The sequence below is a fragment of the Zootoca vivipara genome, chromosome 2 (assembly GCF_965207765.1).
Source record: "Zootoca vivipara chromosome 2, rZooViv2.hap1.1, whole genome shotgun sequence".
Lineage (NCBI taxonomy): Eukaryota > Metazoa > Chordata > Lepidosauria > Squamata > Lacertidae > Zootoca > Zootoca vivipara.
In genome coordinates, this window is record NC_142584.1 from 71,005,971 (window position 1) to 71,028,798 (window position 22,828).

Genomic DNA, 22,828 nt, shown 5'->3' on the forward strand with positions numbered 1-22,828 from the left:
CCAGCCCTTTCTCATTGGCTGAGATTTCTCCCGAGACCCCGGAGGGAGCGAAGCTGAGACTGGTGGGTTGGCAGCGTCACGCCTCCTTCTGCCGGGTTCGCTTTCATTGGTCCGTAGAGTCAGCTACCTACCTTCTTTAATGGTCCGCTAAGCCGCTCGTCTTGCTGTAGAAGCGGGTGACTGGGCAAGCGCGGTGCGCTCCCTTTGCTCGGTAGGCGGGGAACGCACAGGCAGGGCGCGCGCAGCTTCTGCATTGTGCTTCGCGCACCAGTTGGGGGCGGGCTTGGAGTGGCAGCAGCGGCGTCGCGGGGGAGCAATTCCCGCGGGGAACGGTGTGCTTGCACCTTTGCATACCCGGACTTTTGGGAGGCTTATGGCAGAAGAGGGGAGGCGAGGGGTGGGAAGGCGGCGGCGGTGCTGGGAGGCACAAGAGGCCAGCTGGCGAAGTGGGTGGGGACGTGGGTTAGCCCGCGAAATGAGCAGGGCGGGTGAACCACAGAGCTATGCAAAGCCGGGGGCGCGAAGAGGCCGCAGATTTCTCGTGCAGCTTTCTAATTTGCACGAGATGACGTGAATCAAAAGTTTCCCCTTCTGGATGCCCTTGTTTTCAGGGACATGCCCAACCCTCAATCCCTGGTGCTCTCATCTCTGTTCATTCATGCATGGGAGATGGGGTTTTTTTAAAAAAAAATAAAACATAATTTTAATTTAGTGCCCAAACAGTGAGTGGATGCAGAAGAAATTGCTTGGTCTCTGCGCCCCCTCTGCTGGTCCGGCTTTTCTAGCACGCGCTTGACGGTCTGCTCGGCGTGCAACCGGGCGCTGCTGCTCAGCCCCTTCCTTGCCTCTGAGCTGGGCTGGCTCCTTCCCCGGGAGGCGTGTTGCTGCAGCCGCTGATCGAAGGCTGAGGTCACCAGGCGGGAGGAGGGGACGGCAAGCGAGGAAGAGGGAAAGCCCAAGCGGCAGATCTCGCCCTCCGACTTGCCCAAACTTGCCCTGCCACTTTGCCTGGCTTCTTTTTGCCGGCCTCTTGACCCTCCGCGTCTAGGAGGACCACCGAGCTACGAAGAGCCGTTGCACCCACCCACACCGCGGTGAGTTCTGCTACTCTGGGCAGGCGGGAGGTGGGGTTGGGAGTAAATAAATACAGGTAGCTGGATGGCGGTGACTGGCCTTTTATCTTGATTGTCTCTGGTTCGTTCCCAAAGCGACAGTCGGGGAACGTGGACAGAATCCGTAGCTGCCTATACCGGATCTGTTTTCTTCAAATTAGAGAAAGGTGCAGGAGACGTCCTCAAGCAACGTACAGCCTCTGTATCTTGATAACGGGATACTGCGGGTTCCTTTTAATCCGGGCTGGAACCTCTGGGGTAGTTGCGCCCTCGCTGGCGCTGATCCTAAGCGAGTACTTGACAGGGCTGTGCGCTTTTTGCTTTGACCCTCCTCCGCAAGTTAATGGGTCGCTGCCCACTTTTTAAAGGGCAAATCCCCACACAGCATTCTTTGAGTGCAAACGCCTATCTGCCACCTTAGTCTTCAGAAAGAAGAGCAGGATAGAAATACAGTAAATAAATTATTTCCCCTTACTCCCCCACACACATTATGTTCCACAATATTAATACATCTGTATTGGTGGGCAGGTGGGCCAGCAAAAATTCTTCATAGCTTGAAACCTTTGGCGAAATTATTTGCAATTCTTCCAAAAGTTGTGCAGTTCAGAGACTACCTGTGAAAGCAGCCAGTGGGCTGCCCATCCGTAGGTAGTATGATGCCAATACTGTATTGGCTCTTAATTGCCCCACCCCATGCCCACCAAAAGACCATTTGCGCTTTTCATTTGTGCATCAAGAGTGCATACTTGCCATCATCAGGGTATGTACGCTATACATTTTGCATACAGCAGGCTATGGATGATTGCTGACATGACTCAGGTTTTTTTTCTTTCTGATAAGATTTGATTGCTTTTTGTTTTTTAAATCTTTGCTTTGTGTGGTTTGGCTTGCTTGTTTGAGTATGCTGTTTATTCAGCAAGCTCCTTTCTGGACCAAATCTGTTGAGCTTGCTGTATACTGTCACCAGAGTGGGGTACCCCAGCCAGATGGGTGGGGTATAAATAATAAAAATTATTATTATTGCGCAGACTGGTTTTTACGGAGTCGGGAGGTGCAGATAACAAAACAACCCTTTTATGAGGCAGCTATTTCTCTCAATTTTAAGATGTTAAATAATACTAAAGAACAGGATTTTCTACTAGATTTGCACTAAATTCCTCAATTCAAGGTGCAAATCACTTTCTTAATTTGAGCAGGAGGATACAGTACTAGCATGAAGGCAAAGGAAGTTGCTTCTGCCTCTTCATTAATATAGGTAGCAAAGCATAGAGGCAAGTCCAGTGATCCTGAAAGATAAGAACATTTGCATAATATTGATCTGTCTACTTCTGTTATTTGATATCTATATTGGTTTTGTAGTGAAACTAGTGAATGTACACATGGTTGAGTCCTAGCATACCGTCTCCCAGAACACGGTATGTAGATAGGGTGGACCCAGGAGCACTGGCAGACTTTGAGCAGTTTATTACTCAAATAATTTTGTTCTGAGTTCAAAGAGCACTGGTGCATCTCGAGGACTGCTTGCTGGATACCATACATTCATCTGTTGTTAGCTGGTCTTACATTTCTGCCTCCAACCCTGCTACATAGCAATGATGTTACATTTCAAAACCTTGCATCACTGTACCTGGCTTTGAGAAAACTTGTTTGTTTATTCCTCATCTTGTGGCTAAGCTCCCCACACACCAATTGATGAGGGTCTGGGCAGACCATTCATGTTTTTCCTAACTGTTGTAGCAATTGTGATGCGCTGTGTTAGACGCTGTATGGCTGTTTTTATTAATATTGCATTTTATTGTATTACAATTAGAATTCAAATTGTACCACAATAAAACATAAGAAATAAAAAGCTGCCAAAACACAGTTAAAAATCAATGTGAATATTTAGTGAGGTAGATGTGTTGTTTCTCATCATTAGCCACCAATTCATAGATGCTCCATGGACCACCAGACTGAAGCTCATGGACCATAGTTTGGGAATTGCTCGCCTGGTCCCTGTGCATGCTTTCTTGATGCCATCTGATCCCATCCACCATCTCACCTGCTATTCTCTCTCACCTCCACCAGATAATCAGTCTCTGTTTCTCTGACTCCTTCCTCTACTGTGTTCAAGCATGCAATTATCTCACCTGTTCTCAAACAGCATCCGTTGGTTCACCTTTCCTCTCCAAGTCTTACCTTCTGGCTATAATGCTTGTAAAATCCGTTATATTATATGCAAGTATACTGTTTCTAAAGCCTAGAAAAGACTGTTCCCTCTTGTGCAATAAAGCTGTGACTTGTTAGTGAAAGCTGTGCACTGTTACTGAAATAGCATGAACATAACCGTGCACTTACAGTTGTGACTCATTAGGAAAATATTCTGCTGCCATTGACTGTCAGTCAGCTTTATGCAAGTTAAAAGTTGGTTCCTTGCCTGTTCCTGGCATTGGATTAGCAAATCAGAATGTAAAACGCTTGGAGTAGCTGACAAACCTACAGGTGATGAGAAGCATAATAAGGTCCAGCCGAAGGTTCCAAATTTCCCGAGGCTGATTTGTTAACAGATTGATACAGTTAAAACCCAAAAAGGAAGATCTGCTGTCCAAGTAATAAAGGTCTGAACTAACGGGGTGATTAGGAAGGAGAGGGCTTGTGCTGTTTGTGACATGGCAGCAGAACTGTGAGTCATCTATGAAACCGGCATTTGGCTCTGATAGTTGTCGTATGGCTGTTTGCCTAGGGTGTGGGCTTTGGGGCCTAGGACTAAAGACAACATGTTCATCTCTGTGGCACAAAGGTGTGCACTTCCCTCCACTGTGTTAGATTAGAGTGCTGCTGTTGTTTCATACATAATCAATTTGCTTGTTGAGCTTGTACATTTACATAATATTCTATGGCTGCGCACACACCATACATTTGAAGCACGCACACACCCCGCACAGGGAATCCTGGGAACTGTAGTTTATCCCTCACAGAGCTACAATTCCCAGAGCTATGGTTCCCAGGATTTTTTAGGCAAAGGTATGTGCTTTAAATATGCTTTCCCTGTATGGTATGTACACAGCCGCCCTATAGCTATATGCAGCATTTGCTAGATCTGAGCAGAGTGCACAGCCACACTCAGAATTCTCATATGTGGGAATGTCATCCAAATCGGAGCTACATTATGCAAATCGGAGCTACATTATGCTAGCAGGAGCACACACCTTGGGGTCTTGGCTGTTGTAATACCCAGCAGTGTACTGTTGCCGCTAAGTCAGTCTTTCTGAAACTCTGTGTTTTGCCAGAGTTTTATTGAAGAGTCTGATCAGTAGGCAAAAAGGAAGTACTCCAGTATTCCTTTAAAATTTAAAATTCCTTTAAAATTTATTTAATGGTAACGCTTGAAGTAGACAAGTCCTCTCCCTGTTCTCACTTAAACAAAATCACAGAGAAGGTCAGTTTGGGCTATTTAGGGACTGGTACTTCTAGTACGTTCTAGTGGGACGCAGGTGGCGCTGTGGGTTAAACCACAGAGCCTAGGGCTTGCCAATCAGAAGGTTGGCGGTTCGAATCCCCGCGATGGGGTGAGCTCCCGTTGCTTGGTCCCAGCTCCTGCCAACCTAGCAGTTCGAAGCACGTCAGTGTGCAAGTAGATAAATAGGTACCACGCCAAGCGGGAAGATAAACTGCGTTTCCGTGTGCTGCTCTGGTTCACCAGAAGCGGCTTTGTCATGCTGGCCACATGACCTGGAAGCTGTACGCCGGCTCCCTCAGCCAATAACGCAAGATGAGCGCCGCAACCCCAGAGTCGGTCATGACTGGACCTAATTGTCAGGGGTCCCTTTACCTTTACTTCTAGTGACCTCCTGAGTCCCTTAAGTCTGTCTGTGCAAAGAATTAACTTGCCTCCATTTATTTATCTTTGCAGTTGAATAAGAGCAGCAGCCTGACTCCTTTGGGAAACAGGGTAAGGCTCTGGAGGGAACGATGCCGCCAAAGCGCAAGGCCCCTGCCCAAACCAGGGCAGCAGTCAAGGGCAAGAAAGTGAAACAGGAGCCGGAGCTAAAGGCTGAACCTGAAGAAGACAGTTTCCGCTCCACCGTGGAGGCACTGAAGGCAGCTCCCAAAGAGAAGCTCAAGGCCAAAATTGACTCTGCCTGTCAGCTGAGCGACGTTAATAGCGCCAAGGTGAGAGCAAAGCTCTGGCTGAAGTGTTCCCTGAGCCCAGCATCCATTGGGGGTGGGGAATGGGTCATAGTGTAGCATAATGGGAGTCCTCCTGTCTCTTGTGGGCACCTGTGGTGGGGCAGTGAAGGTCAAAGTACACACTGAATCTTGAAGCTTCTCTCTTTTCCTGAAGCTTTTCTTTGCCTTCCTTTAGCAGGGCAGCCAGGGCTGCATGTCCCAAGTCAGGCATAGGCAAACTTGGCCCTCCAGATGTTTTGGGACTTCAATTCCCATCATCCCTGACCATTGGTCCTGCTAGCTAGGGATTATGGGAGTTGAAGGCCAAAAACATCTGGAGGGCTGAGTTTGCCTATGCCTGTCCCAACTAGAGGCGGGGGGGAATTAATGGAACCAAAAATTGTCCCGTCCCCCCACCAGAGCCTTATTAGAATTAGACAGTGTTCAGGACCCTTTCTGCCCATTTGTCTTCTGCATAGATCTTTTAGCAAAAGCTACTAATCAAGGCTTTTTTACTAATTAGGGATGCGGGTGGCGCTGTGGCTTAAACCACAGAGCCTAGAGCTTGCCGATCAGAAGGTCGGCAGTTCGAATCCCCGCGACAGGGTGATCTCCCATTGCTCGGTCCCAGCTCCTGCCAACCTAGCAGTTTGAAAGCACCTCAGAGTGCAAGTAGATAAATAGGTACCGCTACAGCGGGAAGGTAAACGGCGTTTCTGTGTGCTGCTCTGGTTCGCCAGAAGTGGCTTTGTCATGCTGGCCACATGACCTGGAAGCTGTACGCCGGCTCCCTCGGCCAATAACATGAGATGAGCGCCGCAACCCCAGAGTTGGTCATGACTGGACCTAATGGTCAGGGGTCCCTTTACCTTTACTGATCAAGGTGGGGATGCCATTGGGAGACTCCAGCCAGACTAGGAATTTATCCTCTTGGATTCCGGCCTAGACTATTATAGCACTTGGTATTGTACTCTTTAAGTGCTGGGTTCTGGTTGTACTCCCGTTTTGCCAGATGTCAATCACAGGCTGGAATTTAGCCATGCAGAGGTTGCTGTGGGTGTCTTAGGGGCGTTCATGTTGCCTGTTACAATTTTAGATTCACGAGGACTACGATTGCATGCTGAACCAGACCAACATTGGCCACAATAACAACAAGTTCTACATCATCCAACTCATAGAACAGAACGGGAAGTACAGCTGTTGGAACCGCTGGGGCCGTGTGGTGAGTAGCTTGCCCTCAGGATGGGCCACTGCAGTTGTTCTTTTCTCAAAAATCTGTGTGGGTGGGTGGTCTTCATCTCTCTAAGACGGACACAATTATATACAGCTGTGGCTAGTGATGCCTAGCACTGGAATAAAGGGGGAAGGATAGCCCAAACCTTAGCCAATTTAAAGTAAAGCTTTAACTCTTCCAGCAATGTTTCCTGAATGACAGTTTGCAGAGCCATAACACGTCCAGACCCTGTGCTTGCTATTAGTGTTCCTAGCCATATTTATTGCTTAATATTCCCCAGGTTGGTTAAAAGATGCGAGATGCGGGAGAGAGTGAGTCGAGAAAGTCGAATGAGCAGGAGTTGGAACTAAGGAAAGGAATGGTTTCACATACGTGACACCTAAGTGTTAGGGCCTCTGGGCTCCATTTAAGTGGTACAAGATTCCCTGGGGTTAAGTGGCTATGGAGCTGAGATCATCCAGTTCTTATGCTGAAGCAAGCTGACTACTGCTGCTGCCATAAAACTATTTACAAGGTTGTAAACACCTTTAGCCTGGTAATGTGAATTCTCGCTTCGCTTAGCCTAGAGCTGTTGGTGTATCAGGCACAGTGTTTCAGCGGACTTGCCACAGATAATGGTTTCACAAAATAATGGTCTAATTCAGGTATGCTCTTGTAAAATGACTCCCTGTTAACTCTTGAGCCTGGAGTAGCCAAACAGGCTGCCCTCCAGGTGCTGTTAGACTACAACTCCCATCAGCCCCAGCAAGTGTGGCCCAAAGGTCAGAGATCATGGAAGAAGTAGTGTAGCAGCATCTTGAGGACACCATGCTTTGGGCACTGCCACACATTTCTCCCTTTTATTTGCCCTGCTTTCTTAATATTGCAAAAGCCTGGTTTATGTTTGGGGGGGCGGCAGAACTGAGCTACCTGCATTGTGATTGGTCAGTGAAGTGTTAGATTAGAGTGCTGCTGCTGTTTCATACATAATCAGTTTGCATGCTGAGCTTGTACATTTACATAATATTCTATGGCTGCACACACACCATACATTTGAAGCAAGCACACACCCCACACAGAGAACCCTGGGAACTGTAGTTTATCCCTACAGAGCTGCAATTTCCAGAGCTATGGCTCCCACTCTACACTGACTGCCACATAGAGACACACACACACCGCATCACTTCTTTGGAGACCAAGGTAAGGAGCTGAAGTTATTAGCTAGCTTTCTCTTATTCCAGAGGCTAATGGCTCTGATAGGCCCGTTGCAGTTCTTCAGAGAACGCAAATACATGTTTATGTATTCCAGAGTGGCCCCTCTATGTGCTAGCTGGAAAATAATGGGAAAAGATGTTAGGTAAAATCTCTATAAGTTATTGTGAGAGGTTTAATGTGAAATCAAGCTAGTTTAAGCTTCTTGGTGTCTCTGGTATCTTCTCTTACATCGTGGATGTGGGCTTATATTATGGATGCACATTCTGTACTATTTTATTAATACTTTTGCTACAAGTTTGTCATGGTCTTTGGTGAAAACAATAAACATACAAACTAGAATGCCTGTGGATGGAGCGAGTTTCATTGCCAATTTCTTCTCTTTTTGCCTCTCATTCAGCACCCCTCCCAAGCTGGATTTGGTCCAGGTACCTCCAGTTTCTGACCCCTTCTTTATACACTCAGAAAGACTGATGTGGGAATTGTCTGAGCAACCCAAGGGATGGTTACAGTTCATCAGGAGTGTGGGCGCACCTTTACATTTGTATTATACAATGCCCAGTGCAGTTGTCCCTAGCCCACTGTTCTATCCACATGAGATGCTCCTTTAAAACAAAAACCATCACCCAACCCTAAGCTGACACACGGCTAGGTTTGGACCTGCCAATATATCCTGGTTATATTTTGTGCAATTTCATATACGTGCCACGGTTGCCCTTTCCTATATTTCTATAGCTCATACATAATACCCCTCCCACCTTCCCGTATCAGCTCAGCATGAGTGGCAGCTTATTCTGGGCTATCCTCAAGTGGGAAGTGCTTGTCTGTCACCTTCCTAAATCGGCTTTTCACAGCAATAACCCCAAAAAGCTCTCTTACTTGATTTGACATGTCATCTTTTACTAGAGCAGCTGCAAATCTGTGCAGCAGCATTTCTGGAAACACTTTAAAAAAAACACCATTCATCATGGATGAAGCTTACTTGGCTAAATGCCTCCCCGCTTTTGAACCAGGCAAACTGAGGGTGAAAAACAGCAGAAGGGCTGGATGTGAGGACAAGGCTGAGTCTACCTGCATATGACAAACTGGAGTTAATCCAAGGTTTCAATCTACATTCATTTAATTAGGTGGTTAAAACAGGTATTAGATAGTGTAATTGACACAGGTTACTGGTGGGATTGGGCTTTCTGCATCATGAGAGTTGAAAGTCTAACCATAGGCCAGACTAATCTCAAGAAATGGGCTTGTTTGCCCTCCAAATTGGTCTTGGATTAAAGGACTTTAATCTCAATTGGAAGGCTGGGAGAGGATTGCAGCATCCATATTGGCAATAGAAGGGGAACCTATGGTCACAGCCACAAAGCACATTTAAAGCAGTCAAGGTGGTGGGAATTGTAGCTCTGTGACATGTGAACTACAGTTCCCAGGAGTCTTTGGGAGAAGCCAAAGTGGTATAAATATGCTTTAAATATATGGTGTGGATGTGACCTAAATAAGCAGCTCTTATCTGATGAGTATACATACAGCCTCTGAAACCATGACCAAGCAGGATGGACCTCTGAGCTAAAAGGAGGCCCCTTTTAAATTGATGCTAGGAAGAAATCTCATGGCTGCTGTCAAGGAGCATCTAAGCCAAAATAAACCCCTTCTGAATAATTTGGCATAAATAGAGATTGCAAACAGAAACTAACCATAGCTTTAACTTTCCGTACTCGCTGTAGCTGGCGTTATAGTAGCATGGCTGCAACCGTCTCCTTGAGGAGCAGATGAACAAACCAGCTAATTTAGCCGCTCCTGTGGTTTTAGCGGTTGCCGATAAGAGCAATTAGATGCATTTTCTCCCCATGCTATTTTTATAGTCTACCTACGTAAGTCTTATACAAACTGCTTCCCTGCTTTAGCTTAAGGCCAAAGCAATAAAGGAATTCCTTTTGCTCCACCCATTCATTGGCAGTGCCCCAGTCCACCTCAGTGCTTTCAGCTCTACGTCTTTTGTCCCTGGAATCTGGATTCTCTACAACTGTGACTTTTTCTGTTTCCTAGCTCTCCCGTCTCTCTCTGCTTGTTGTATGATTCATCATTCCAGCCTCCTAGCCAATCAGAAGGACAGTAGAAGCTAACTCCAGACACAGGCACACTGTAAATTTAGGTTTGCGCAATGAAAGTGGATTCAAGTGCTCAAGTGCAACAAAACCACTTTTAAAACAATATAGATACAGATATATAGATGTCTTTTGCAGTTAGGAAAGTGACAGGGAAATGCACTATAAAGTATTGGATAACAACAGATGGACAGGCAGGCACATGACTTCCCCACAAACAGATAAGGATGAATGTTCATTGTCATATAATCTTCCTGCAAACAAATGAGAAGGATTTGTTTGCAAGCAAATTGGGATGAATGCTCAATAAACAGGTTGTCTGGAGGAGTCCACAGTTTTGCTAAGTTACTTTCCCCCCCCCCCCCGCTCTCACACATGGACATGGTAACTAAGCTTCATTCCACCCCCAGGTTAGTTTCCTGGGCTGACCTATTACACCTTCTACGACCTTTTGAGTCCCCTGGCCAGAACTGCCTCCATAAACAGATGACAAACATTCTATAAAAACTAATACAAAATTTCCTTTACAGTAGGGGGGGAAATGCATATAAAATATTTAAAGAGGAACAATATGTACAGCTGTTTACATACCCATGCTAAAAACCTGAAAGCCAAGTTGATTTAGAGGACCTGGTGCAAGAAAAATATACAGTATGGCTCTAGGACAGGGGTAGGCAACCTAAGGCCCGGGGGCCAAATGCAGCCCAATCGCCTTCTCAATCCGGCCTGTGGACTTTCCGGGAATCAGAATGTTTTTTTACATGAGTAGAATGTGTCCTTTTATTTAAAATGCATCTCTGGGTTATTTGTGGGGCCTGCCTGGTGTTTTTACATGAGTCGAATGTGTGCTTTTATTAAAAACATATCTCTGGGTTATTTGTGGGGCATAGGAATTCCTTCATTTTTTTTTTCAAAATACAATATAGTCCGGCCACCACATGGTCTGAGGGACGATGGACTGGCCCATGGCTGGAAAAGGTTGCTGACCCATGCTCTAGGAGGTTCATCCCAAACCTTGTTTTTGTTGTTTAGTCGTTTAGTCATGTCCGACTCTTCATCACCCATGGACCAGAGCACGCCGGGTACTCCTGTCTTCCACTGCCTCCCGCAGTTTGGTCAGACTCATGTTGGTAGCTTCGAGAACACTGTCCAACCATCTCATCCTCTGTCGTCCCCTTCTCCTTGTGCCCTCCATCTTTCCCAACATCAGGATCTTTTCCAGGGAGTCTTCTCTTCTCATGAGGTGGCCAAAGTATTGGAGCCTCAGCTTCAGGATCTGTCCTTCCAGTGAGCACTCAGGGCTGATTTCCTTCAGAATGGATAGGTTTGATCTTCTTGCAGTCCATGGGACTCTCAAGAGTCTCATCCAGCACCATAATTCAAAAGCATCAATTCTTCGGCGATCAGCCTTCTTTATGGTCCAGCTCTCACTTCCATACATCACTACTGGGAAACCCATAGCTTTAACTATACGGACCTTTGTCAGCAAGGTGATGTCTCTGCTTTTTAAGATGCTGTCTAGGTTTGTCATTGCTTTTCTCCCAAGAAGCAGGCGTCTTTTAATTTTGTGACTGCTGTCACCATCTGCAGTGATCAAGGAGCCCAAGAAAGTAAAATCTCTCACTGCCTCCATTTCTTCCCCTTTTATTTGCCAGGAGATGATGGGACCAGTGGCCATGATCTTGGTTTTTTTGATGTTGAGCTTCAGACCATATTTTGCTCTCCCCTCTTTCTCTCTCATAAAGATGTTATTTAATTCCTCCTCATTTTCTGCCATAATTTTATCTTCATATGCCTTTGCTTTTGTTGGAGAGAGATTCCAATATTTAAGAACCTTAAAACAAATGCTGATCTGAGAAGATTCCAGGCAAAATGAAAAAGGGAGACGGAGTGGGGAGAGAAAAAAGAAATATAGAATTAGGCACATGTTATTAGCTACTTCACTAAAACTTTTATGAGAATCTTGAGGTGCTGTAAGAAATAGAGGTAACAGCAAAAATAGAGAATGATTTCATCTATCCTGCAAGTCTCTTGCAGTGCACCAGGGTAATCATAAACGACGTCTACTCAGGAATAAGTCCCAATGAGTTCAATAGGGCTTGCACCTAGAAGATGGCAGCCTCAAATGCTAAAATGGCTCTTGGGCAGTATTTTTCTCTCTTTCTTTTTGCAAAAGCATCTCTGAGACACCCAGGTGATAAATCTGTGTGCCTCCAGACTCCAGCTGCTAATGACCTAAATTGAGTTTCCACTCTGGAGGCACTTTATATTTATTACAATTCATCGTTGCTCAGACATCGAGAGAAGTCACTCCTGGGTTATTTTCACCTTTCTAAAATATGCTGCGCTTGCAGAAGGTGGGGGAGGGGGAGGATTAAACACGCTAAGACTGGGAGCAAAGAATGCAAATGGGACTAAGTGGGCAGGGAAATCTACCTCCGCTTCAAAGTGGAGATTAAGGACTTCAGGGAACTGTTGCGTACAACAGAGAAGCCTGTACCAGAGACTCACTGTGTGTGCAATTGGCAGGCTAACTGTTTCCTCTGGGAAGGGCTGTAGCTTGGTGGAAGAACATGGATCAAAGACTGGATTGGTGGGTTGTGCTTTCTACAAAGAGGTTGTGGTCCCTTCAGAACCTACATACGCCAGCAGACAAGATGATGCAGGATGCCCTTCTAAAGCAGGCATCCCCAAACTGCGGCCCTCCAGATGTTTTGGCCTACAACTCCCATGGTCCCTAGCTAACAGGACCAGCGGTCGGGGAAGATGGGAATTGTAGTACAAAACACCTGGAGGGCCGAAGTTTGGGGGTGCCTGTTCTAAAGTGTACAATTGCATGCAAGGACATGTCCCCCTCTATAGGTTACCCTGCTTTGTGGAAGGTATGAGTGTTTCTGCCTGTGAGGATGGCTGTGTCCTTGCTCATCCTTTCCTGCCCTTCTTTCATTGCAGGACTAGGAAAGGAAGCACAAGATGCATGGGAGAAGACGCAGGAGTTTCTGTCTCTTGCTGATGTGCATTCCCTTTCCTCTTGTTGCTTGCAGGGAGAGGTAGGGCAGTCAAAACTCAACGCCTTTCCATCATTGGAGGAGGCCAAGAAGGATTTTGAGAAGAAATTTCGGGATAAGACCAAGAACAGCTGGGCTGACCGGGAGAACTTTGTGGCTCACAATGGCAAGTACACCTTGATTGAGGTGCAACATGCAGATGATGAAGAGGAGCAGGAGGTGACGGTGAAGGTACTGAGCCAAGGAATCCACCGGGAGCAGGCTGGCACACTAGGGAGAGGCATCATAAGTCAGTGCAAAACAGCAGAAACAAACAAAGCCTAATTGCAAACAGTCTAGACTAATACATTTACAATTAGGTTAGTTGATTTGCTGGCAGTGCAATCTGACTTGAAAGTGAGTCCTATTGAATTGACTTTCTCCTCTGTAAGCATGCCTAAGATTGCACGGTAAATCACTATGGTAAAATAAGTAACAGATTAATCAAACTAAAAAATAGTGGTCCAGTGCTTATCGGTCGTCCCAATACTTTGGCACACAGTGTCTAGAACACTCTAAGCCCAGGAGTGGGTTTACTTCTTATTTATTACTGTCCATATGGTTTTTTGGTGGTTTCAGAACATACGGGGTTGTGGACTTTTTGAAATGAAAGCACAAAGTTCAGGGAAGAGACCTGGGATGTGTCTGGGAGAATCTGGTCCCTGTCCTTGCATACCCATACACACACCATAGCTTTGGCCCAGGGACCAGTGGCAGGCCTCATTTGGAGAGCCAGATGGCTGATCCCTGGGCATTATAGCATCAGGCACCTCCTGTGGGCCGACCAGTGACCAAGGGAGTTCAGCATAGCATTAAGCTTCTCTGCTTGCCTGATTGAATTATCTGCCCTTTCCTCTCTCACCCACTGTTCCAGGGGTTCTCCTGATGCCCACCAGACCCAAGGGGTGAAGGGGGAGGGAAGGAGGGGGAAAGCCCCAATGCGCTAGCGGAAGTACTTGGGTGGGCTTCAACTGGCGGGACTATTTAGCTGAATCTGGCGCTGAGAGTGCCAGGTGAGTTCTGCTGGTGTGCCTGCACACCCCCAACCGAGTCGCCATTCTGCCTCTGCCCCACACCATTAGTAAGAGGCAGCAATACTGTCAGGAGAGGGGCAGAGCAGCAGCACCTGGTTAAGGCTCCTGGTTGAGGCTGTGTGTGATCTTCGATCACCCATCCAGTCCTCAAAAAGTTATCCTAGCAGCCTAATCACAGTCTGTCTCTCCCAGTTATTAATGATTTAGAGGACTCCTGCAGGTTTTCAAGGTCTGTGTGAGTTAAAGAACATGGATAAGCTCTTATAGTGAACTGTGTCAGGGTTGGTGGAGTTAATGGAAGTTAGTTAGCGTTTCCGTGCACAGGTCCATGTGCTCAAGGGTGCTTGCATAAGTCCTGTTGTTTTGAAAGGTGTTCACTGCCAGGTAAAAGCTTGTGTGTCCTGCTGTGAATCTAAGGATGAAGTCCAGCCCCACTAGAAGGAGCTGAATTGTGTGTACATCCAGACCCAGGTTGGTTCTTTCCTGTTTCCAAGGTGGACAGTGTAGATGGAGTGAAGCTGTCCAAGCAAAGGATACGGCCCTGCACCTTGGACAAGCCTACTCAGGAGCTGGTCTCGCTCATCTTCAGCAACGACATGTTTAACGACGCCATGCAGACCATGAATTTAGGTAAAGGGTCAAGGGATCTTTTGGTGGTGGGTTGGTTTGTTGTTGTTGTTGTTTGCTTTGCAGCAGGTTGCTGTTTGCTTTTCTGCTGCTCCAGAGAAGCGGACACGGAGCAATGGATTCAAACTACAAGAAAGAAGATTCCACCTAAACATTAGGAAGAACTTCCTGACAGTAAAAGCTGTTTGACAGTGGAATTTGCTGCCAAGGAGTATGGTGGAGTCTCCTTCTTTGGAGGTGTTTAAGCAGAGGCTTGACAGGCATATGTCAAGAATGCTTTGATGGTGTTTCCTGCTTGGCAGGGGGTTGGACTGGATGGCCCTTGTGGTCTCTTCCAACTCTATGATTCTATTATTCTAGGTGGGAGAAGCACCCAATGGCTTCAAGTTACAAGAAAGGAAAGTCCGACTAAACATTTGAAAAACTTTCTGACAGTAAGAGCTGTTCGGCAGTGGAACAGACTCCCATGAGAGGTGGTGGACTCTCCTTCCTTGGAGGTTTTTAAACAGAGGTTGGATACTTTAGCGGAGATTCCTGCATTGCAGGGTCTAGATGACCCTGGAGTCTATAATAATAATAATAATAATAATAATAATAATAATAATAATAATAATAATAATAATACCCCGCCCATCTGGCTGAGTTTCCCCAGCCACTCTGGGCGGCTTCCAACAGAACAGAACATTAAAATGCAATAATCTATTAAACATTAAAGCTTCCCTAAACAGCTTCCCCAGCTCTATGATATCTCCATCTTGCATGCGCTTGGCATCAAACATACATTATCTGATTACTGTGGTTTGGCTAATAGAGAAAGCTGGTATATATAGTTGTAACAGCATCAAGCTAAACCAATTAGTGAGAGAAAACTCTGTTATGGGGAGGAGGGAGAGGGAGAGAAGCTCAGGTCACCTGGACTGGTGAGATTTGATTCTATGGTCCTTGGCCACAAATGAAGACCAACCTGGGAAGAGCAGAAAATGGTTCAGTTACAGAGTGAAAAGGGGCATGAATAGAACTAAGTCGTGACGTTCTGATCCGGGTGGTTTCAGCTACTGATTTGTAGGATTCTTGGAAGTCCACAGAGTTGTTACACTGATCTCTGCCAAACTTCCTCGTGTCACCCTTTTTAATCCCCTTTCCCAGATGTGAAGAAGATGCCCCTGGGGAAGCTGAGCAAGCAGCAAATTGCCAAAGGCTTTGAAGCTCTGGAGGCCATTGAGGGAGCCCTGCAGAAGCAGCCGCCTTCGCAGAAGCAGCTGGAGGAGCTCTCCTCTCGCTTCTACACCATCATCCCCCACAACTTTGGGCGGGCTCGGCCTCCATCCATCAGCACTCAGGAGGTTGTCCAAGCCAAGAAGGACATGCTGCTGGTAAGGAGCTCTGAGAACTGGGGCAATCCCACCATCAGAGCAAGAGACATCTCTGTGCTGTGGAAGGCTCCGTCAAGAGTCTTGCATGCTCAATCTGCGAGACCAAGGCCTTGCCTACGCAGCAATGAAGTATCCTCGCTGCCTCAAGAATTCTGTACTGCTACGCTTCATTATCTGCTCTGACAGCCACAGGTTCTGTCTGGGGCCCAAAGCTGCCCAATGACCCTGTCAAACGAGGAAAATGGTGTGTTGGTAATTGGCCAGAAATGTGTTTTAAATGTTTGAGAGGGAATTCCAGTGGCCATAGGTTCTGCTATGCTGTGTCTACTGCACAGTCGTTTTCTACCTGTGCTAAAAGATAGCAGACTAAACATTTTAATATTAAACATAATAATGGAAGCCTTTGTAGCAGTTCAATTTACAGTGTTTAGTAAAGGTAAAACGGTAAAGCACCCCTGTTGCTCTGCCCCAGCTTCTGCAGTGTTTAGTACTATAGGAATGGGAGATGATACCACTACAAAAAGAAAGGAACATAGGATTCTGCCTTATACTGAGTCAGACCATGAGTCCATCTAGTAGCTGAGTACTGCTGACTCCCCAGGGTTTCAGATGGGAACATTCCCAACCCTACCTGGAGATCGAACCAGGGACCTTCTGCATGGAAAGCAGATGTTCCACCACTAAGCCGTAGCCTTGCCTGCAAACAATGGAAACACAGAAGCTGCCTTAGGCCAAGTCAGACCTTTTTTCCATGTAGCTCCATGTTGTCTACACTGATTGGCAGCAGCTCCCTGTGATGGACCATCTGCATGCAGCTGTTCTGCCAACAAGCTGCAGCCTTTCAAGGCTGAAGGGTATAATCTTGACAACCATGCCATTACTCAGACTAACAAAACAAAAAGGCCAATAACTCTGGTCCAGTTATGATTTTGCACTATAAGCCCTCAGTACCTAAAATGGCTGCTTAGTGTGTGCAGCCCTCAGGGTTAATAATCCCTTCTGCTATTGAGTTCAAGAGTCTCTCTTTCTTCATTTCATTTCATTTTGCTTGTTACATTTCTATGTGGCTTTTCACTCGCACAAATGACAAAGCAGCTCACAAGCTATAAACAGCAATAACATAATAGAACATCGCAATTAAAACATAAATCATATAAAATAAATAACAAATCATCAGTAAAGCAATTAGAAAATCATCTGTAAAACAGCCACCTTCTATAAAACACTGTTAACAAAGCAACTCAAACAAAGCCAAACAGCACAACCACAAGTCGTATGATAAGATTCACAAAGCACTACAGCGGTCATAATCTACAAAACAATATTAGCATTAGCAAACTAACAACCAAAAACAAAGACACACTGTTCAATTCACACACACCACCCCCAATAGCAATATTGAAAACATACGAAAAACCTTAACCTCCCCCCTTTTGCTTTCAAGCTAGAGCACCAATGAGATTTCCCTAGCTAAAAGGGCTACCAATACACAGCCCTAGGCATGTTTACTTGAAAGTGAGGTTCACATAGGATGGCAGTGTAAGTGTCAAATGGTTCCCCACCACCACCAGTGTTCGTGAAGATTGGTTCCCTTTCCTGATAGGTACTGGCAGATATTGAACTGGCCCAGAGTATGCAGGCCCAGAAGAAGAAGGAAGAGGAAGAAGAGGAGGAAATGAAGGTGGAAGAGGTCCCACACCCAGTGGACAAGGACTATGGGCTCTTAAAGTGCGAACTCACCCTGGTAGACCCATCATCGGAGGATTATAAGGTAGGGTGGCCCTGCAGGAAGCTTCCCAGTCTGGTTGCTGTGGTACTGTCAGGTACTATGCACACCCCTGTGTTAGACGCACAGGACCTCTGAAAAGTGGGGGCAGCATGCAGGGGGGAAATGTTGATTCTCTGCACTTTCCATTTTCCTCTGTCTGCCTCAGTGCTTTAATGATCACTTTCTTCCTCTGCTTCTCTCCTGCTCCCTGCAATTAGCTGATTGTAAACTACGTAGAGAAGACAGGCTGCACTTATCGGAAGCTTCAAGTCCTGAACATCTGGAAGGTGAACAGAGAGGGTGAGGTAAGGTCAACCGGCAGGGCCCCTTCCCTTCTGTTAACTGACTGTGTACTTCTGCCAGTTGCCTGAAATTGGCTTCTGTCTTTGAGCAAAGCCACCCAGAGCATCTCACTTTGCAGCTGCCTCTGGCACCAGACAGAATAGACCTAGGAGCATAGCAACAAGGAAAGGCCCTGAATGGCAGTTCCTGGCTTATTCCCCTTTGGTTCCAGCAGTGCCAGGATCCCTTGTGGAACATAGGGAGCTGTCTGAAATGGAGCCCTTCAAGCTCAGAATTCCAGCACTGGCTGGCAGTGTCTCTCCCGGGGTTTTAGGCAGGGGTCTCTATGGGACCTTTTACATGCAAAGCATGGCCTCTCCTGCTGAGCCTCAGCCCTTCCCCCATTGTGCTGGTCAACAGCCCTTGGGCATCTGTCAGTCTGTATAGCAGCAGGGCCCATAATGAACCTAGCAGGTGCTTTTGTGTAAAGAGCTACGACCCTCTGTTAGTGGCTAGGTATCGCCCACAGCACTGCGGGTGCCAGCCAAAGCAGACCGATGCTGTCTAGAGAACTTGTATGTTGTGGGGCAGTGCCCAAATGTCAGTGGTGCTGGAAGTGCTCTTTGGATGTAGTTGAGAAAAGGCAGCTTTAGATTCCCAAGACCCAGAGTGGCTATATGGGGGCAGAAGAGACCAGAGGTCCTCTAGTCCAGCTACAACCCCAAAGGAGGACTCTTTGCCTCTTAACACACCGTTGTCACTGTGGATCAGGGATGGGGGAACTCAGGTCAGGGAGAAGCAGGGGGATGTGGCGCTCCATGCCTCTCTATCTGACCCCAATTTATGCGAGTGAAAATACAATCAGCATCTGAAGGAGAAAGCTTCTTCCCCACTTCCTTTTTCGGTAAAGGTGTCTCTGGTAGGCGGTAGGTTGGTGTTGGGAGGGAGTGGAGAAGAGGACATGTTCTCACCAGTTCATGTTCCATAGGCACCCTGCTACATGTGGCTGACTTCAGCTTTGCGGTGTGTGCAAGCCATGCTCAGTGCAACAGAAGGCTTGTCTTGCTGCCCAGGAGCATAAAATTGCACCCTTCACATGGAGGGAGAGCTCTGCTTGCTGAACCTTTCTCTATTCCCACCCCGTTCTGCTAACAGGGCAACCGTTTCAAGGCTCACGGCCACCTGGAGAACAGGCGACTGCTTTGGCACGGCACCAACGTGGCTGTCATTGCGGCCATCCTGAAGAGTGGTCTGCGCATCATGCCACACTCCGGCGGGCGGGTGGGCAAGGGCCTCTACTTTGCATCGGAGAACAGTAAATCGGCAGGATACGGTGAGGCAACCAACACTCTGTGCTCCCTTTGGGTTGCAAGGGCTGTCTCCCCTCTTGTTCTTTCCACCGTTTTCTCAGTGGTTTGCTGCCTTGCTCTGCTGCTGCTTCTCTGGTCTTAATAGTGGCAGGACAGAAGGCAGATCCATACAGATACCCCTGGTCCATGTTGACCTGCTTTTAAAAGCTGCCACTGCTACTTTTCGCATATATAGATATAGATAAGAGAAAGGGAGGTAAAACTGAAAAGTGTGTATTTATATATCTGTATTTAACTGTTTCCATCAAGTGATCCTGGCTGTGTCCCTTCTGGCGCTTTCCACAAGCACTTAGGTCTTTTGTAACCTTGTAAACTGGAAATGAACCTTAGAGGCTTCTAGCACCAATTGGGTGACAACCTCTTCCAGATTGGAGAATGTACACCATGGTGGTATTTGGCTTTGCTCTAGCGGAAAGCACATCCTCTTCCAGAAGAAGAAGAGTTTGGATTTGATATCCCGCTTTATCACTACCCGAAGGAGTCCCAAAGCGGCTAACATTCTCCTTTCCCTTCCTCCCCCACAACAAACACTCTGCAAGGTGGGTAGGGCTGAGAGACTTCAGAGAAGTGTGACTAGGCCAAGGTCACCCAGCAGCTGCATGTGGAGGAGCGGAGACGCGAACCCGGTCCCCCAGATTACGAGTTTACCGCTCTTAACCACTACACCACACTGGCATCCCATTTTTTTGCCAATCCATTCTACTTTGATAAGACCACCCCAACCCCACTGAAAAAAAGGGCTTCTGGCAGTTATGAGGCAGTCCAGAACATTACAGGATGTGGCGCAGCAGGCTGCTAGCAACTTTTAGCCTGCTGAAGATCTAGGACGTGTGCATGTCTGTTTGGACCAATACAGAGTATTAGTGCACTAGCCATTCCTTCCTCATAGAAGCTGGAAGTTGGAGACGTCCAAATTAGCAGCCCCAGTTTGGAAGAGCAACTTCTTTGCTTTCATCCTATGCCATTCAGGAGGATGCAACCTGTGGTTGCATTTTTGAAGAGGATATTGTCAGCGCCATCTGAAAATAATACTATCCATGATGTCTGTCCTGTTAAGCAGAGATTATTACTATTTTTTGAAAGCTGGAATATGTTCATGATATATTCATCCTCCTACTTTCCTAATCCCACTGGATTTGTGTGCCTATGTGAAGCAGAGCACAGGGAAGGATACGGTACGGTGTATGTGACTTGAGCAGGCTACCTGCTGTCCGTCACTTTAACCACTGGGACCTCTTTTTCCTTCCTCTCCCCCAGTTGGCACCACCTCCAATAGAGTGGGGATTATGTTCCTGAATGAGGTGGCCCTTGGCAAAGAGCATCACATCACACAGGATGATTGTTCGCTCTGCAAGCCCCCAGATGGTTATGACAGTGTCGTGGCCCGTGGCGTGACTGAGCCAGGTAAGCCTGAAGGTTGGAAAGAAACAGTTGTGATGGTTTGCAGCCAATTATTATTATTGTTGTTATTGTTATTGTTGTTATTATTATTAATAATAATAATTTGTACCCCACCCATCTGGCTGGGTTTCCCCACTCTGGGCGGCTTCCAACAAAAATTTAAAATACATTAAAATGTCACACATTAAAAACTTCCCTGAACAGGGCTGCCTTCAGATGTCTTCTAAATGTCAGGTAGTTATTTATCTCTTTGACATCTGATGGGAGGGCGTTCCACAGGGTGGGTGCCACTACCGAGAAGGCCCTCTGCCTGGTTCCCTGTAGCTTTGTTTCTCGCAGTATGTATGTTAACCTCCCTCTCACTTTCTTTGTTTCTGGCTTGCCCCAGACCCTGCGCAGGATAAAGAGATAATCTTGGATGGGAAAAAAGTGCTGGTATCCCAAGGAAAGCCTGTTCCCATGGCTAAGTACAAGAGCTCCCACTTCGCCCAGAGCGAGTACCTGATCTACCAGGAGAGCCAGTGCCGCATTCGCTACCTTATTCAGCTCCGCTTCTGAGGTGTTTCTCGAGCGGCTCGCCTGCTGGGCCCTGCCTATTCAGCAAGGAGGTCCTCGTCTGCCTAGCACTGAACAGGCATGTGACTGTGATATGGCAGTCCGCTGTCGGACTGCCTTGGCTTAGCCAGCCATGTTTGTCAGCTCTTAGTGGTTCACTCAGGAATTCTGGGGTCCCAGCTGGGCTGAGGAAAGCAGAACCACTCTCCAGGTTCATTTTAGGACTGTGTTAGGCTCCATAATGCTGTACAGATGAAAGTCTGACAAGGTGAAGGCAACCAAATGTTGACAAGTGGCATCTCCTCCTCTCAGAGCACTTTAAGGCCTGTAAATAAAAGAATGTATGTTAAGCCCACCTAATGTCTTTTCTTCCCTGTTACTGTCTACCTGGGCACATAGCTAATATCCCCGTATACGGCCCACCCACTGTAGAAGTCAAGGTACACAGGGAAGCTAAATAAAGAAAAGGAATCTCTGAAGGCTGTGACTGGGTTCAAACGTGGCATGCTCAGACACGAACACAGTTACACACCCTAAGTGTCCTAAACCCACTATAGTCGCATCTTCCACTAAGTAATCCAGCAGAATTTGTATGATATGCTGCTGAGTCATACTGAAACGTCGTATTCCTTTGTGCATGCCCTGAGGTAAATGGGTTGTCGCACATCTGGCAAAGTGTGAATGGGCGGGGGCAATATGGGGTGGCATTTTGTTCTTCTTTCCTCCGTGCGGTCAAGGAACTGTTACTGCATTTACTTTATTTAAAATATTTAAACCCGCCTGTCGTCACAATGCAGTGCCGCACCGAGAAGCGATAATGAAAAATGTGAACAGGAAAATTAAAGGAGAGGATAAAACCCGCCACAGGAGCAGCAACAGCAACAATCGTCAAAATCCAGCCAGGCAATCAATCCCCTGTAAAAGGCCTGTTCGAATAGGTGGGTTTTCACTGTGCGCAAGGGCAATAAAAGAGAATGTTTGCACCAGAGACTCTGCACTTTCTGTTTCCATTTGTCTTCAGGCAAACTTAAGGAAGATCTTCTCCAGCTTGAATCTCTGTTGATTGAACTGAGGTGTGGTTTACTTTTTTTTTTTTAGCCTCATACATGGCATTGCTTGAGAATTCTAAGAAACAAACAAAAAATAAATCAGTTCACACATTCATCTTGATCCAAAATTTTGTCCAATGGTATATTTTCCTTACTTTGGGGTTTTTGTTTTTAATTTAAATGCAATACATTAAAAAGTGAGCTTTTTGAAATAAAAACAAAGGGTATAGGGTTTCACTATGTTAATTGTTAACAATTACAGTTTTCAAACTACTGTATTTTGTATAAATGAGATCTAAATTTCATTTTACTTGTCCATGGGAAGTCTACATGTTTCAGCAAGCAATACTTATATAGAGCCATACATTTATCTTTCTAATGCAGCAATATCAGTCTTTTAGCCATAGTAAAGGCATTTACGTTGTCCAGTTGTCAAATTCCATATAGTATGTATGTTCAAAATAGTATTGTCTTGGCAATTTTAGCTTCTTTCACCATCATATTTATATGATTCACTACTTAGCCCAGACTTAG

The 22,828-nt window shown here is 46.4% G+C and overlaps 1 protein-coding gene across 3 annotated transcripts; it reads left to right on the top strand.

The window, feature by feature from the left end:
* Nucleotides 1-264: 264 nt before the first annotated feature.
* Nucleotides 265-22,422, top strand: PARP3 (poly(ADP-ribose) polymerase family member 3). 3 transcript variants are annotated; one of them, XR_015948220.1, is made up of 12 exons: nt 265-1,094; nt 5,005-5,264; nt 6,358-6,483; nt 12,833-13,027; nt 14,364-14,499; nt 15,643-15,869; nt 17,473-17,640; nt 17,856-17,942; nt 19,075-19,252; nt 20,547-20,693; nt 21,079-21,324; nt 22,043-22,422. XR_015948220.1 is itself a non-coding variant. In XM_035106081.3 (11 exons), exons 2-11 carry the CDS (start codon nt 5,064-5,066, stop codon nt 21,246-21,248), a joined length of 1,635 nt encoding a protein of 544 aa, XP_034961972.1. In that variant the 5' UTR covers nt 325-1,094; nt 5,005-5,063; the 3' UTR covers nt 21,249-22,422. The 3 variants fall into 3 exon arrangements, 2 of the variants coding, with proteins under 2 accessions (XP_034961972.1, XP_060127503.1); XM_035106081.3 differs by having other exon boundaries at nt 325-1,094; nt 21,079-22,422; XM_060271520.2 differs by lacking the exon at nt 21,079-21,324 and having other exon boundaries at nt 501-1,094.
* Nucleotides 22,423-22,828: the final 406 nt, after the last annotated feature.